The 15,218-nt window shown below is 31.7% G+C and overlaps 1 protein-coding gene across 2 annotated transcripts in view; it reads left to right on the top strand.

Annotated features, from left to right (window-relative positions):
* LOC143053966 (patched domain-containing protein 3-like) overlaps positions 1 to 5,179 on the top strand; it is a 62,625-nt gene extending 57,446 nt beyond the window's left edge. For both annotated transcript variants that reach the window (XM_076226797.1, XM_076226802.1), the window contains one exon: positions 856 to 5,179. In XM_076226797.1, the coding sequence (XP_076082912.1) occupies positions 856 to 946 (91 nt within the window). In that variant the 3' untranslated portion in view covers positions 947 to 5,179. The remainder of the gene's footprint in view (positions 1 to 855) is intronic.
* The last annotated feature ends 10,039 nt before the right edge of the window (positions 5,180 to 15,218 follow it).

The raw sequence follows: 15,218 nt of genomic DNA on the forward strand, positions 1-15,218 counted from the left end.
ATAACCAAAAGTCAGTATTTGAAGGTTTTACTACACAGTGATAATATATTTAACTTTTGAATCATTAGGTCCCTTGTAAAGAGTGTTTGTTTTTTTTCTATTGGCTAGAGGTATAGGAGGAGGGTTGAGATCTCAAAAAACATGTTCAACCCAGCTGCATTTTTGCGCCTGTCCAAAGTAAGGAGCCTCTGGCTTTAGTTAGTCTTGTATGAATTTTATGCCCCACCAACGATAGTAGAGGGGCATTATGTTTTCTGGTCTGTGCGTCTGTTCGTTCATCTGTTCGTCTGTCCTTCCATCCATTGGTCCCGCTTCAGGTTTAAGTTTTTGGTCAAGGTAGTTTTTGATGAAGTTGAAGTCCAATCAACTTGAAACTCAGTACACATGTGCCCTATGATATGATCTTTCTAATTTTAATGCAAAATTTGTGTTTTGACCCCAATTTCACAGTCCACTAAACACAGAAAATGATAGTGCGAGTGGGGCATCTATGTACTATGGACACATTCTTGCTAATTTTAGTTTCTAGACACTCTAGCACAAAAAAATCACTTGTAATGTCACTTTATCATTGTATACATGTTGAATTTTGCTTTTTCAACTTCATTCACCTGAGCAACAGCTTTACCAAAACATATATTTCAAACCATATTGAAGGTGAGCAGTGCATCTTCTCTTTTACGTTTCCATGATGAAATGAATCCACTTTTTGGAGAAAGCAAATGGGAAAAGAAATATTGCATCTTAATGCAGCCCTGTATCAGAGTGGAAATCGGAAAAATAAATGTTCTAATTTTTTTCACGACTCCTTGTGATCAGAATAAAAATATAAATAATGATAATTTTCTATTTCAGTTTATTTGAGAGGAATACAGATAAAATGACTACAGACGCTGATGCTGATGTACAAGATAAATATACTGTAACTCATGAAGAAGGAAGATGATACTCAGAGTGTTTTTTTTAATATTTGTTGAACTTAAGACAAATGAAGTGGTTATTTTACACCACTTGTTTCAATTGCAGGAAGAATGTGGTGAATGTGTATAGTTAATGGGTTATGTATGTAGACACTTCGGTTTCACTGGGAAATCCTTTTTATGGCTGCCATAATGTTTATTTAAAAGCAACGCTTCAAATATGTTTTTGGACCTTGTTTGGCAGAGAGGTCTAAGTATTTCATTTACAGCAATACCTGGTCTGTCAACATTGAGGATATGATATTGATAGATTGATTAATTGGTGCCTGCTTGTAGCATGTGTGTTATACGCCTTTCTTTATTGACTAGGAATGCCAGAACTCATGCCAAGGGTTTGTGATGCTCTCTGTATACCCATCTTTCTTCACAAGTAAAAACTGATAGCCAATCTGTAGCCAAACATGCAGAAAATGGTATGAGACACCACCAATTAATCAATCTATCAAATTGGTTTCAAAGTTTTATTTGTATCAGATCATTACTAATTTAAACTATTATTTTTAAAAAATGAAAAAAAGCTTGTCATACTTTGACAGAAAAACCAATTATATTAATTGATTTTACTTTACTGCAAGAGGACATTCAAAAATTATTCAGTTGACCAAAATTGTTTCTGCAAATGAAGTACAAATCCAAAAAGTATTTTTCATGTTTTTTTAAGGTGGTACCTAATACTACAGGGAGATAACTCTGTAAAATCAGCAGAACGTTTTAATGACATTGTGTTGTTGAGGGAATATTAAGCTTCTCAATGATCAAAATAAGTGTTTGTCAAACTGCTATATAACCAGTGTAATTTTTCTGATTAAACAGTTGGTTCAAATTTTTGAAATTTTTATATTTTTGTCAAAGGTTCAAAGTAAATACTTTTTCAAAATTTTATGAAAATTATACGAGCCATCTTAATTTTAGTTAAGGTGTTGGGTACCACCTTAACTTTGTCAAATTTACATATGAAGTTTATTTCTCAAGTACAGGTAAACCTTTAACTATGTAGGTAAAATGAGATATTTTGGTGCATGCTGTACTATATAGTCTTGCTTTTCTTGAAAGAAGTGTTCTTACAGCACTACTGATTCTATTAATTTAAAAGACAATATTGAGAAGTGTATACATTTTTAAATACACTATGTGCACTCTGATTATCAATTAAGTACCTTATCATTTTTATGTACCAAAAGTCATCAAAGATATCAGACTGAAAAAGAGGCCTTAATATAGACTTGAAAAAACAGAATTTCAACATAAAATGATAAAGTATTATAAAACTGAAACAACCAGATATTGTAGATCAGGGGTGGATCTAGAACCTCGATTCACCAAGGGAGCACCATGAAACCAAAATTTATATATTTTTTTTAGAGATGTATACATGTATATGCAAGTGTGGGTGGGTTTGTTTTGTTGTTTGTTGTTTTTTTTGTTTTTTTTTTTTTTTTTTTTGGGGGGGGGTCACATCATCGTTTTCTATTTTTTTTTTTAACTATTTCACTTAATACTTTATTTTCCTGTCAATTGATTTTTTTTTAATTCATCCTAAACATTCATCAAATATTTACCACTGGACTTTAAACAACCAACAATCAATTAATATTTTCATTATATTTCATCACCTCTACCTTCTTTTATCTATACTTTTTGGCCTCCCTTCCAGGCTTACTTTTTTGCACAGAATTCTTATCTCTGTAAAACACCTTCATATCCTTATATATGGTGACCTATTCATTTCCTTGTACATGTACGTGCATATGGTAATTGAAACGAGAAAAATAAACAAATTTAACTGTATGCTTGGGCTGTATAAGTCCCAGATTCTGTTTTAAAGTAGATCTTATGGAAATAAAATAGCATTTATAAATGATTATTTATTAGAAAATGTCAATTCATTTTTCCTGGACCTGGTGAAAAGGGGAGGGGTAAAACAAATTGTTAATTTCCCTTGAAAATAAGAGGGGAAAGAAATATGACATGCCGTTTAAAAAAAAAACAAATCTTGTATGGTATTAAAAAAATAGTTTAATTTGTTTGCTGAATAAATTCTCAAAACAAGTTTTGAAATTGAAGAAGAAGGAATTTTATTTTTGAGAACTGTATTTTGGAATAGCAACAAAATTATGTTAGAATTTTTTTTGGTGACCTGAAGGGGGGGGGGGGGGGGTCACGTGCCCCCTGTGGCCCCCCCTCCCCCCCCCAACCGGTAAATCCACCACTGCCAATACAACTGTTTGTATTGGCTTATATATAATTAACTGAAAACTCTTTTGGAAAATTAATCATTAATTCTCATGCCTATTTTAGTTTTAGAATAAATCTATAAATATATTTACATGTATATTAATTTAATTTAAAAAGATAAACATTAATGTGCTGCAGATTAATAGTTATATGTAACGTGGTAAGAGTGACTATGTGTATTGTATTCATCTAATAGTTTTCACTATATTATGCAAGGTATAAACAGATGATATGTATTTTAAGTGTTGGAATGAAATGTCCGTTAGGATACAATAATTGTAATGTTGATTGATGAAACAGATTTTAATTTATTCCGTTATGAAGACATATCAATTGTTTAAGTATGCGCAGTTTTGTTAGTGTTTGAACTGTTGTGACCGGTGATAACGTTGTATGTAATCTTATTATTTTATTTTAGTGCTTAATTTTGTGATATTATGAAACTTTTGATTTTGTATGTTTAATTGCATTTAGAAAGATATTTTGACCTCAGATACTTTTTTAAAGCTCCAGCTTTACAACCTCACATATATTATTGTCTTCCATGTCATAAAAGTTACTGTAGGCATAACAAATGTATACTAGCTTGGTGATAACAGGGGTTTAGGTTAATATAAAACAGTGATAAGATATTTTGTAATCATTGAATATGCATTGATTGTTGTTTTTAGAAGGGACTCAAATGAGCTGAGGGTTTAGTTTCTCTTTCTTTTAGGTTAGGGCAACGTATATGTACAAGGTAGATAAGGGTGAGGGGAAAGCATCAGAAAGATAACAGTGTAAATATGAATATGTAAGGTCAGGGTCACAAATTACAAAAGAAGTTATTGTATGGTTTTATTGTCGAGCCTGCAACTTTTGTTGCAGAAAGCTCGACATAGGGATAGTGATCCGGCGGCGGCGGCGGCGGCGGCTACGACGGCGGCTACGGCGGCGGCGTTAGCTAACTTCTTAAAAGCTTTATATTTTAGAAGGTGGAAGACCTGGATGCTTCATACTTTGTATATAGATGCCTCATGTTACGAAGTTTCCGTCAGTCACATGTCCAATGTCCTTGACCTCATTTTCATGGTTCAGTGACCACTTGAAAAAAAAGTTCAAATTTTTTGTAATGTTGAATTCTCTCTTATTATAAGTAATAGGATAACTATATTTGATATGTGCGTACCTTGCAAGGTCCTCATGTCTGTCAGACAGTTTTCACTTGACCTCGACCTCATTTCATGGATCAGTGAACAAGGTTAAGTTTTGGTGGTCAAGTCCATATCTCAGATACTATAAGCAATAGGTCTTGTATATTCGGTGTATGGAAGGACTGTAAGGTGTACATGTCCAACTGGCAGGTGTCATCTGACCTTGACCTCATTTTCATGGTTCAGTGGTTATAGTTAAATTTTTGTGTTTTGGTGTGTTGTTCTCATACTATATGCAATAGGTCTACTATATTTGTTGTATGGAATGATTGTAAGGTGTACATGTCTAGCGGGCAGATGTCATGTGACCTTGACCTCATTTTCATGGTTCAGTGGTCAAAGTTAAGTTTTTGAGTTTTGGTCTTTTTATCTAATACTATATGCCATAGGTCAACTATATTTGGTGTATGGAAATATTTTATGATCTTTATGTCAGTCGCACAGGTTTTATTTGACCGTGACCTCATTTTCACGGTTCATTGCACAGTGTTAAGTTTTTGTGTTTTGGTCTATTTTTCTTAAACTATAAGTAATAGGTCAACTATATATGTTGTATAGAAGCATTGTTAGCTGTACATGTCTGCCTGGCATGGTTCATCTGACCTTGACCTCATTTTCAAGGTTCATTGGTCTTTGTTTAGTTATCTTGGTTAATGTTAAGTTTATGGTACAGTTGTTATAAAGCTTAGCTTTTTACTTAGGACTATCAACATAATATCAATGATTAGTATAGAAGGCGAGACATTTCAGCGTGTGCACTCTTGTTGTTTATTTATTGTCTATTTATGTTAACTACTGTTACTAATTTTTATTTTATTTATTTATTAGAAACCTGCTCTGTTATGTCATGCGTACTAGATAACTGTTGATTTACTGATTTACACATTTGTAATTTATAAGTTATACTCATATTTATTGATAATACTGCTTGAAAGGGTCATATATTTTATAATAATCATTTTCTATTAATAAGGGTTTAGGGTGACTTATTCTTGTTATATTGTAATATTGTATGATGGCCGGGTTGTAGTTTCATTGACATAAGCCACACATCTTCTTTTTCCTCATTAGAATAGTGATAAATATAATACAGTTTTGGCAAGATAATCTTATTTTCTATTTTTTCATTTATACCTGATGTCTTTTGACAAGATATATTCACATTTGTCTAAGTAACATTATTGAACTATTATTCATGAAATGAAGCAGGGTATTTTTTGTCAGTAATGAAGAGATTTCATTCATTTCTAATGATATTTATAAACTAAAATGGTTAGGTGAATTCCAGTGAGTTTTTGTGAATAGCTTTATTTCATTTGGGAAATTATGATATGAAGTTAGTCATGCAGTCAATAAATGCCCAATATTGGGAAACAAAAATCATTGTGTATTCTTAATACTTTTTGTATATATTGATATCTAGTTAGCTATTTTATCACATTAAAGACAATCATAGACCATTAGGCCAGTTAGTTGATTAGAATATGGTGGTAACATCTAGATCAAATTACCAATTAAACTTTTTGCAAATTATGTTTGGAAATATAGAATTGACATCATTGAAATCTAATGACATTGTTACACATTTATGTGTATATATTAAAGTTATTTAAAATCAATGAAAAGAGTAGTAGAAATGAAAATAATGCAATATTTAAAAAAAAAAGCTATCTTAAAAAATAAATTTTTGATAAAGTTAAATAACTCAATCTAAAGATGCCAGTTTAATTTATTAAACTTCTGAAGATTCTTCTATTGTGACTGTTGTCGATATTTTGCAGATGGGAATACATTTGTTCTGGATTGCACTGCAGCTCAGAAATTTTCCATGATGAACCAAGTGTTCCATTTTTTGCATGCTTTTTTTTATTAGAAATGCACTATGAAAGTATATTTTAGGTATTCTTAAAAAAAGTTTGCAATCTTATGGATCTATCTGCAATCATAAAATAATTTTCTTATATATTTATGAAAAAATGCTTGATGCTGGCAGAGACAACGTAGAATCAAAATCCTTTATTAAGTACATTGTATTAAGGGTTTCCAGAGATGTAAAAATACATTTTATGTACTAACAGCCAACAACAGGAGCCTTAAAGTCGTAAATAAAGAAATCATTTAGAACAATTTTTGAAAATATTTCTTTAGATATGACTTTCTTTCCAGTACCTATTCCCATACTGTTTTCTGTATTTATCATATTTTATTAAAAAGTGTGTGTCAGTATTAGAATCAGAAAGATATGCAAATATGTGAAGGGAAATATGCCATTTTTTTTTATACATGTTTGTTAATAAATGGTACGTACGGAATACAGTTGTTTGTTGTTTTTCTTTAATGATCTTATTGGATGCTTTAGATTATATGCTGAAATGATGATAAATGCAGTAAGGCAACAGAAGTTAACATTGTTTAATCTAGTAAATCGATTAAAAGGAGATATATCAAGGGATTTACAATGTACAAACACTTAGAGATTCGCATGAATTCCAAAAGGAGCAAACTCATGTGTGTCCACAGAGTTATCATCACCTGCTGTGCATGCATAAAATATCATACGAATTAACACTTGGACAAAATTTTACAATCAGGAATAGGAAACAATTAATGAAATTACAGATCTTCAGAAGATATTAAACTGCGAAAACGTATCTCTGGTGAGTTGAGACACTGAAACATCGTACCTGTTAACCAATTCGTTATTGTGACCATTAAAATTGTGTAGTGTCGATTTCAGTTATTTATCCTCATACTCCTTGAGATGATTTTGTATAAGGGCAAACCCATTAATTGTGATTTTTACAAGAGTCACGTTTTAACTGAGACATGGCAACGCAATAAGATGGAGCAAAGGGTGTGCTAATGCTGAGAAACATGAAGTTGACATTAGAAAAGTTGAAATTATGGCTATTACCAAAAGATTCAGTTTGAAGTCGTCCATCTATATCAATGTCGATCAAACGATCTAGTATTTCGATGTTTCATCCTCGATGTATTTGTTATGGGAATTTAATAGTGTAGTTCTCAACAAAATAAGTTTTTTTATGACCTAAAAACTAGGAACTGTATATATATTTACAGCATGTAAGTAAGACTACTCATTTGAAGAGTATATTCCTACCTCTTACAAATGATGGTGAAATGACGGGAAAATTATTTATTTGTTGTGAAATTCATCTTGTATGATTAACCTGAGTGCATTATATTTGGTATACAAAAAAGTACCTAAATATGTAGAGTACATACTTTGTGGTTTTACGACGTATTATTTTCCTTGAACACTTAACATAATTTTTAGAAGGAACATACATATTTAGGTCAGGCTTTTAACACAAGTTACATTTCATACACTGACAAATAATCTGCTACTTCCGATTCTACTTGTACATTATATCACTTTAAAATATAAATTGGAAAAACGTATCTTGAATGAGATTAACCAAAAAAATAATTATTTGATTTTTAGTGTTAGCTTTATACCATGCCCAAATGGCACCAACTTGAATATCTGGTCATTCAGCTTTGGTCGGCCAGAATTCCGTTATAAATTGAAAAACAATTCTTGAAAATAATTTTCAAGTTTGATCCAAAATTGTACTGCATTTGTTTATTATTTAAAGTTTGTCAAGTTGTATTTTGTGATTTGGTCATGGAGCATTGTTCTTCCAGATAAGGAACTGGATTCTAAATAGAATGTGATTGGTTCCGCTATGTTATATTAAGAATACTAAATATATCTCGATAACCTTGAGCTAATAAATTCTTAAGTAGCTATATGAGTGTGTTTTATATGTACTTTTTTACCAACTCACAATTTAATACAGTGATATAGAAGTCAATCAAATCTTATTCCTATGAAAATGTAACAGCCGAACCACATAACTTCATGCTCCAAGTTTTTTTACAGGCTAATATTTATTAAAGACTGATATAATTAAAAATGATGTTAAGATTTTGACCGTTTTTTTTACATTTTAATTGAATCTGGTCTACATGCATATTAAAGAGAAGCTGGTCCTACCAACTAACCTGAACTCGCTCCAAGTATACACGACTTGGTTAGTTTTTAGTTGTTAACCTGATTTGTTTCTTCTTTCCCCGCTCGCCAGACATCAATATACAACAAACTGTATCTGAACTTCGTCCAACCCATGCGAAGATATGAAAGTTTTTTTAAACGTAATTTCTTATAACTAAGCATTATCAATGACACTTCTATGTGAAATGTCTTTTTCCCAAGCCCCAAAATATTATCAGCCGAAATTTATCAATTATAAAACAAGCTTCAAAATAATTATTGATTCAGGTAATTGTCTATTAAAACGCGAGAATGCATACTTGTACACCGGCCCAGTACTCGGCACTCTTGTGTTGACATGAATTGAATCCTTGATATGGTCGTAATCATAAATTAACTGTTGACAACACTTTGAATTTTTTAAATACTAATGCTTTTCTACCTCAGGAATAGATTACCGTAGCTTTATTTGACAAAACCTTTAGGAATTTTTGGTCCTCAATACTCCTCAACTTCGTACTTTATTTGACCTGTTTAACTTTTTATTGATTCGAGTGCCACTGATGATCGAGGCTTTTGTAGACCTTTCTGACGCATATACAACATTTTATTCCTGGTATCTATGATGAGTTTATTTAACTACTTTTTTTTGACACAAATTAAAAGTTAAAAAAAGTAATGGAACACCCTTTTAAAACATGTGCTTCGTCAATCTTTGAAACCCAAATGGTACAAAGCACCCGTCTTAACTCCATAACAAATGTGTTATTGTCCCCGATAAAGTCCAAAACAACATCGTTTTTGTGTGAAAATCACTTTCATAAAGTGCTTGATTATTGCATTAGATATTGACAATTCTCTTGAAAACTCCACATATACCCTCATGACACTAAGAAAGAAATCCTGAATAACCATAACCAAATGGCGTATTGAATTATAAACCTGGTATCTTTAATAACTATTAGCCTGTCGTATTGTTCTATTGTATTGTTTATTTGTGTGTTTCTATGTCCTGTATGTTCTTCCATTTATGTGTATTGTAGTCCTGTCATGTAATGCTGCCATTTTATTGTTATATTTAACATTGCCATAAAAGTGGAAGGTTTGGCTAGCCACAAAACTAAGTTCGACCCACAATTTGTTCTTAAAACGTTTTTTACCATGTCAGGAAAATGACAATTGTTATCTTATAGTTCGTTTCTATGTGTATTGCATTGTCGTTTTGTTTTTTGATGCACTTTAGTGTTTCTGTAATAGTTATACACCGAGGGATAGGTATGTCTGAAAAAGAAACCCCGCCGGAGGGGTTTCTTATCAAGACAAGCCGTATCCCGAGGTGTATAACTAACAAACACCCTGTGCTTCATCCTGTATTTGTTAACATTGATTATTTAATGAAAAAGAACGGATAGCATATTTATTGACAATATCAAACCATGATTTATAAGATTATATGTTTACATGAAACTCCACTATAGTAACCTTACTTTCTTACTTTGTCTATCTCCGTTCATATTTTGATAAGTGAGTAAATTTTACAAATGTCAAAGTTGCTGATTTTCATATCCCGTTAAATCCATGTGCTTATATATATCAGAAGGTCAAGGTTGGCCGTTTCGTGTATACTTGTCACAAAAAAACCACATCTTGATTTTTGTATGCAGTTGTTATTACGGCTGGGTATAAGACGAACGACAACATGAGTCAAGCGTTGGATTTGCTAGAATCAACTAAAGATAAAGGTATTATTATAATCCAAAGTACTTACCTGTTTAACTAAGGTAATCATAAATGTATTTTATATATCTTACGGCTTTATAAAAAAAGCCCCCTCCCCTCTTCTCAAGAATAAACAAGCATTCATATTCAGACACACTGATTGAAATGTGTCTAGATGAGAAACCCGACGACCGGCAGTGTCGAATCCAGGGGAAGGTTCCGGAGTTGGAACCCCCTTTATTTGGACGGTCAGTGCATTTGAATGGGGACATAAAGTTGGAACCAATCCCCTTTTCTCCTGGGTTAGGAACCCCCTTTTAAAAATGGCTGGACACGATCAACCTACAAATGTACAGATTGAATATGAAGGAACCTTCTTTGGGGGGGGGGGGGGCAATCTGGGTGGGCGGGATCAATGCTTTAGAATAGAGAAATATGACTGGGGAAAAAATCTTGAAGCAAAGGAGAATTTAAAAGATTTTGTTTTTATCAACAACAAAAACCAGATACTTAATATCTTTTATTTTCCTGCTATTGTAATTTCCTAAAATGTGGGGTTTTTTTTTGTCTTTAAACAATTTGTAGGTGACACTATTAGTACTTTCTTTGCTCATGTTATTTGAAAAATGATCAATTTCAATATCAATATACTATCAGAAATTACTTCCAAACTAAAAGAAAAATTGAAAGAATTAGTCCTGCTTTGTTATAAACATAAAAAACAAGTAATTTCTAAAGGAGAGATAAATCTTACTATGTAAATAAATAACTGATTAAAGAAAAAAATCTCTAAAACTGATAGATCATAAACGCTTAATTTCTTGATTGGCAATATATTCGTCACGTTTGATGCGAGTGTTTTTACAACAAACAATTGGCATTCTCATGGGAAGCAAATGTGTTTCTCTTCTTGTCAACTTGTTCCTTTATTCGTTTGATACAGTTAAGCCTGTCTCATATTGTGACATGAACCTTTAAATTTACAAAGAGGGTAGGTTTAAATGAAATCTTTACTTCAAACGAAATGATTTTAGCTTCCAAATTGTGAACTTTCCATTCAATGTAGGAACATACCAATAACGCCTGCATATTTAGTATATATTTCCCAGTTGATGCAATATTTGCTTGAATTTCCTATCATAGTTTTCTTGATAGAGGCTTTTTGCATGCATCGTAGCTTAGTTTCACTGATGACGACGAATATATTCGAATTGTTGTAACTACAATCCCGTTATCTTTTCCTAAAATGTGACCTGCCGACTAGACACAACAGTTGTTGTCCGTTCGTTTGATGCGTTTTAGCATTTGTTTTTGCCATTTGATTTAGGACTTTCCGTTTTGAATTTTCCCCGGAGTTCAGTATTTTTGTGATCTTACTTTCAACATGCAGAGCAGCATGTGCCTACCCCTCTGGTCTAGTCGAGACTAACCCTCGGTCTATGCTCGGGTTTGATATACTTTTGTATTTCTTTTCCTTTTTGCCATGGCTTTGCCAGGTGTTTGAAAATATTTTTGTAGCTTTTTTTTTTTTAATCGATTGATAATATTTGTACATCGGTAACTAATGTCGCCTTAATGCAGCAGCATTTTATTCATGCAGATACTACTTTTGATGCCATTCTTTCGAACGTTATCGTGATATTTTCCCAATATGGTAGTCCAGATAAATTTATCTTTCACAAATCCAAAATGCTACATACTTTTAATAACATCAACTTCCCGTTTTCGGCGGGAAAATATGCTTACGTAGCTTGATAATTTACTAAACGGAAACTAGTAATAACCTTTACCTACACACTCAAGATCACTCTAGTCAACGGTTGTAATTAGATATTATCAGCAATAAGTCAAATATGTTTGATGTATGGCATAATTATAAGGTCTAAATATCCTTCTGTCAGAATTCATCTAGTCGTGACCTCATTTTAATGGATTATTGATGATGTAAAGCTTATTATACTTTAAAGTGCGGAAAGTCAGAACTATTTTGTCCGTCCAAAAAATATTTTTGTCATGCAAGTGCTGTTGAATAGAAAAGATACAAAATTGTTGTATTACCTCTATTAAAACCGTCATCTGAAGAGTTACCGCTTGTGGATCGATTTTGGGGGTTATGGCCCTTACTGATAACTTTGATATTCTGAATCTAACCATTTATTTAGATTTTTGATTTTGGAATCGGTTTTCAAATTGGTCCACATTAGGGTCCGAAATAAATCTTAGTTAAAAGTAAAACAAGGAAGTACTGAACTTTACAGGAAAATCGGGGTCCAAAATTAAACTTTATTTGATATTAACAAAAATTGAAGTTGATATGCTGATTCTTACCATGTATTTAGATTTTAGGTATTTGGCCACTGTAATTTGAAAACTGTAATCACAATCAAAATTCAAAGTTATATTGCGCAATTAATACAACTATAAGTAGAGTTATAGTTCAAAATAGATACAGCATCTAATCTAATCTTATAGTAGAAATTATGTACAAATATGGTTTTGAATTTTTGATATTAGATAATTTTTGATATAATTATGGTAGGTTTATTAATTTTTTTTAAGACTTTGTATCATTGAGATATTAAATTTTGGAAAACTATTTGTTTTTAATTTTTATTTTGTAAATTATTGAAAAACATAGGTAGCTAGGTTTGTTTGTAATTATGTATGATATTTTTTTCAGAATCCTATATACTTTTTTATTAAGCGAACCCCTTCAAAACAACTTGTGTAATATTGTTTATAAGCATGATAAGTAAAACAAATAAATGAAATGCTTGGTTAACTTGGATATACCGAAACTTACAGTATATATTTAAATTAAAATATTGGTCTATAATGGGTAAAATTCCACTTTCATATTTTTCAGTAATTTTACCACATTCATTTTGTTCTAAAAACCAAGGGTGTGTCAAATATTTAATGGCAATCTAAATTCAGAGCTGTAATAAGTTTGAATTTAATGTCTGTTCTATCCCCAACTGTTCAGTTCGATATCTGCAGTTGTGTCTAGATTTACGGATGCCTTATGTTATGAAGTTTCCGTGTATATATTATATATATATATAAAAGTCTATAACAAAAGACCAACCAGCAAATTTACTATGTACCGGATCGTCTAAAATAGGCGATACTATGCAGATGAGGAAAAAATTATATCAGTCTAAAGATTTGCACAACGGTACTGATATAAGATGTTATAATACGAAAATGTTGTTATTAAATCGTGTTGACAAATATTTTGGCTCAACAAATGGCCTTCTTCAAGTGTCACAAGTTTTGATATATATATATATATATATATATATGTCCACTATCCACCTCATTTTCGATATAAAGACTGCTGGGAAAAATGTTTTTTGTCATGCGAACATATAAATAAGAAAAATATATTTGCTGTATAGGTCCTTCTAATATCTACATATCCATCAGAAATTAAAGTGAAAGAGAGGTGAAAGATACAAAACGGAAGTTCAAACTCATTAATCGAAAATAAACTGACACCGCCGTGACCAAAAAAGAAATAGACAAACAGACAAACAATAGTACACAAAACGCAACATCGAAAATTAATCTCAAAGTGTTCCAGAAGAGTAAGCAGATCCTGCTTCACATGAGGCTTCCGTCGTTTTGTCCATTTTAGTGCAAATCCGGTTATAAGTCTTATTCGGTGTGTCACATTTGTGAAAAGGAGATGGGACTTACGTTATGACATAAGGAAGAAAAAAAAGGGAAGAAAGATACCAAAGGGACAGTCAAGCTCATAAATCTATATATCATTTATATTAAAATTACATGATAATGCCAAATTCCTAGCAGAAGGTCGACTATTAGTTTTATTAGCGAAATTTCATGTTATCTTTGAAACCTTAAGCATAATTCAGAAGCAACCAGAAGTAAAAACCTAGATGTGGTTTTTTTTTTTAAATAAAACCATTAATTAACTTCTTATATCATTAATGTCTGTCTAATACCATTATTGACAGTTTTTGCCTTTTGTCTTATAGAGACTTTTTAACAAAAATAGATATTATTATCAAGCTCACTTCATTTTCATCTTTTATATACATTATCTAATGTACCACCAGACCAACGTTCCTCGTTTTTATATACATTATCTAATGGACCATCAAACCAACGTCCCTCGTTTTTATATACATTATTTAATGGACCACCAGACCAACGTTCCTCGTTTTTATATGCATTATCTAATGGACCATCAAACCAACGTTCCTCGTTTTTATATACATTATCTAATGGACCATCAAACCAACGTTCCTCGTTTTTATATACATTATCTAATGGACCATCAAACCAACGTTCCTCGTTTTTATATACATTATCTAATGGACCATCAAACTAACGTCCCTCGCTTTTATATACATTATCTAATGGACCATCAAACCAACGTCCCTCGTTTTTATATACATTATCTAATGGACCATCAAACCAACGTTCCTCGTTTTTATATACATTATCTAATGGACCATCAAACCAACGTTCCTCGTTTTTATATACAATATCTAATGGACCATCAAACCAACGTCCCTCGTTTTTATATACATTATCTAATGGACCATCAAACCAACGTTCCTCGTTTTTATATACATTATCTAATGGACCATCAAACCAACGTTCCTCGTTTTTATATACATTATCTAATGGACCATCAAACCAACGTTCCTCGTTTTTATATACATTATTTAATGGACCATCAAACCAACGTTTCTCTTTTTTTTATATAAGGCATAAAATGTATTGACACAAATGAGTCTTATCAACAGATTACTTATATGAACATTTGCCTTTTCGGAATGAATTTTCTGAACTGAAATTAACATGAAACGAGTGTCTTGCTATTACAATGTGGAGGAAATTATTGAACAAATGAATTATATTTACTAAACTAAGCCCTCTTTGCACGTTTTTGGACTTTTGGAGAAAAAAATGTATAACCGCAAAATAATATTTCATTCAGTGATTGTTAATTGCTAGTAAGTATCTTTTGAGTTTACTTCCGAAATTTACAGGATAAAAATGATAATCAGTCAACACAGAATCATGGAGCACGTAAAA

The sequence above is a fragment of the Mytilus galloprovincialis genome, chromosome 1 (genome assembly GCF_965363235.1).
Source record: "Mytilus galloprovincialis chromosome 1, xbMytGall1.hap1.1, whole genome shotgun sequence".
NCBI classification, from domain to species: domain Eukaryota; kingdom Metazoa; phylum Mollusca; class Bivalvia; order Mytilida; family Mytilidae; genus Mytilus; species Mytilus galloprovincialis.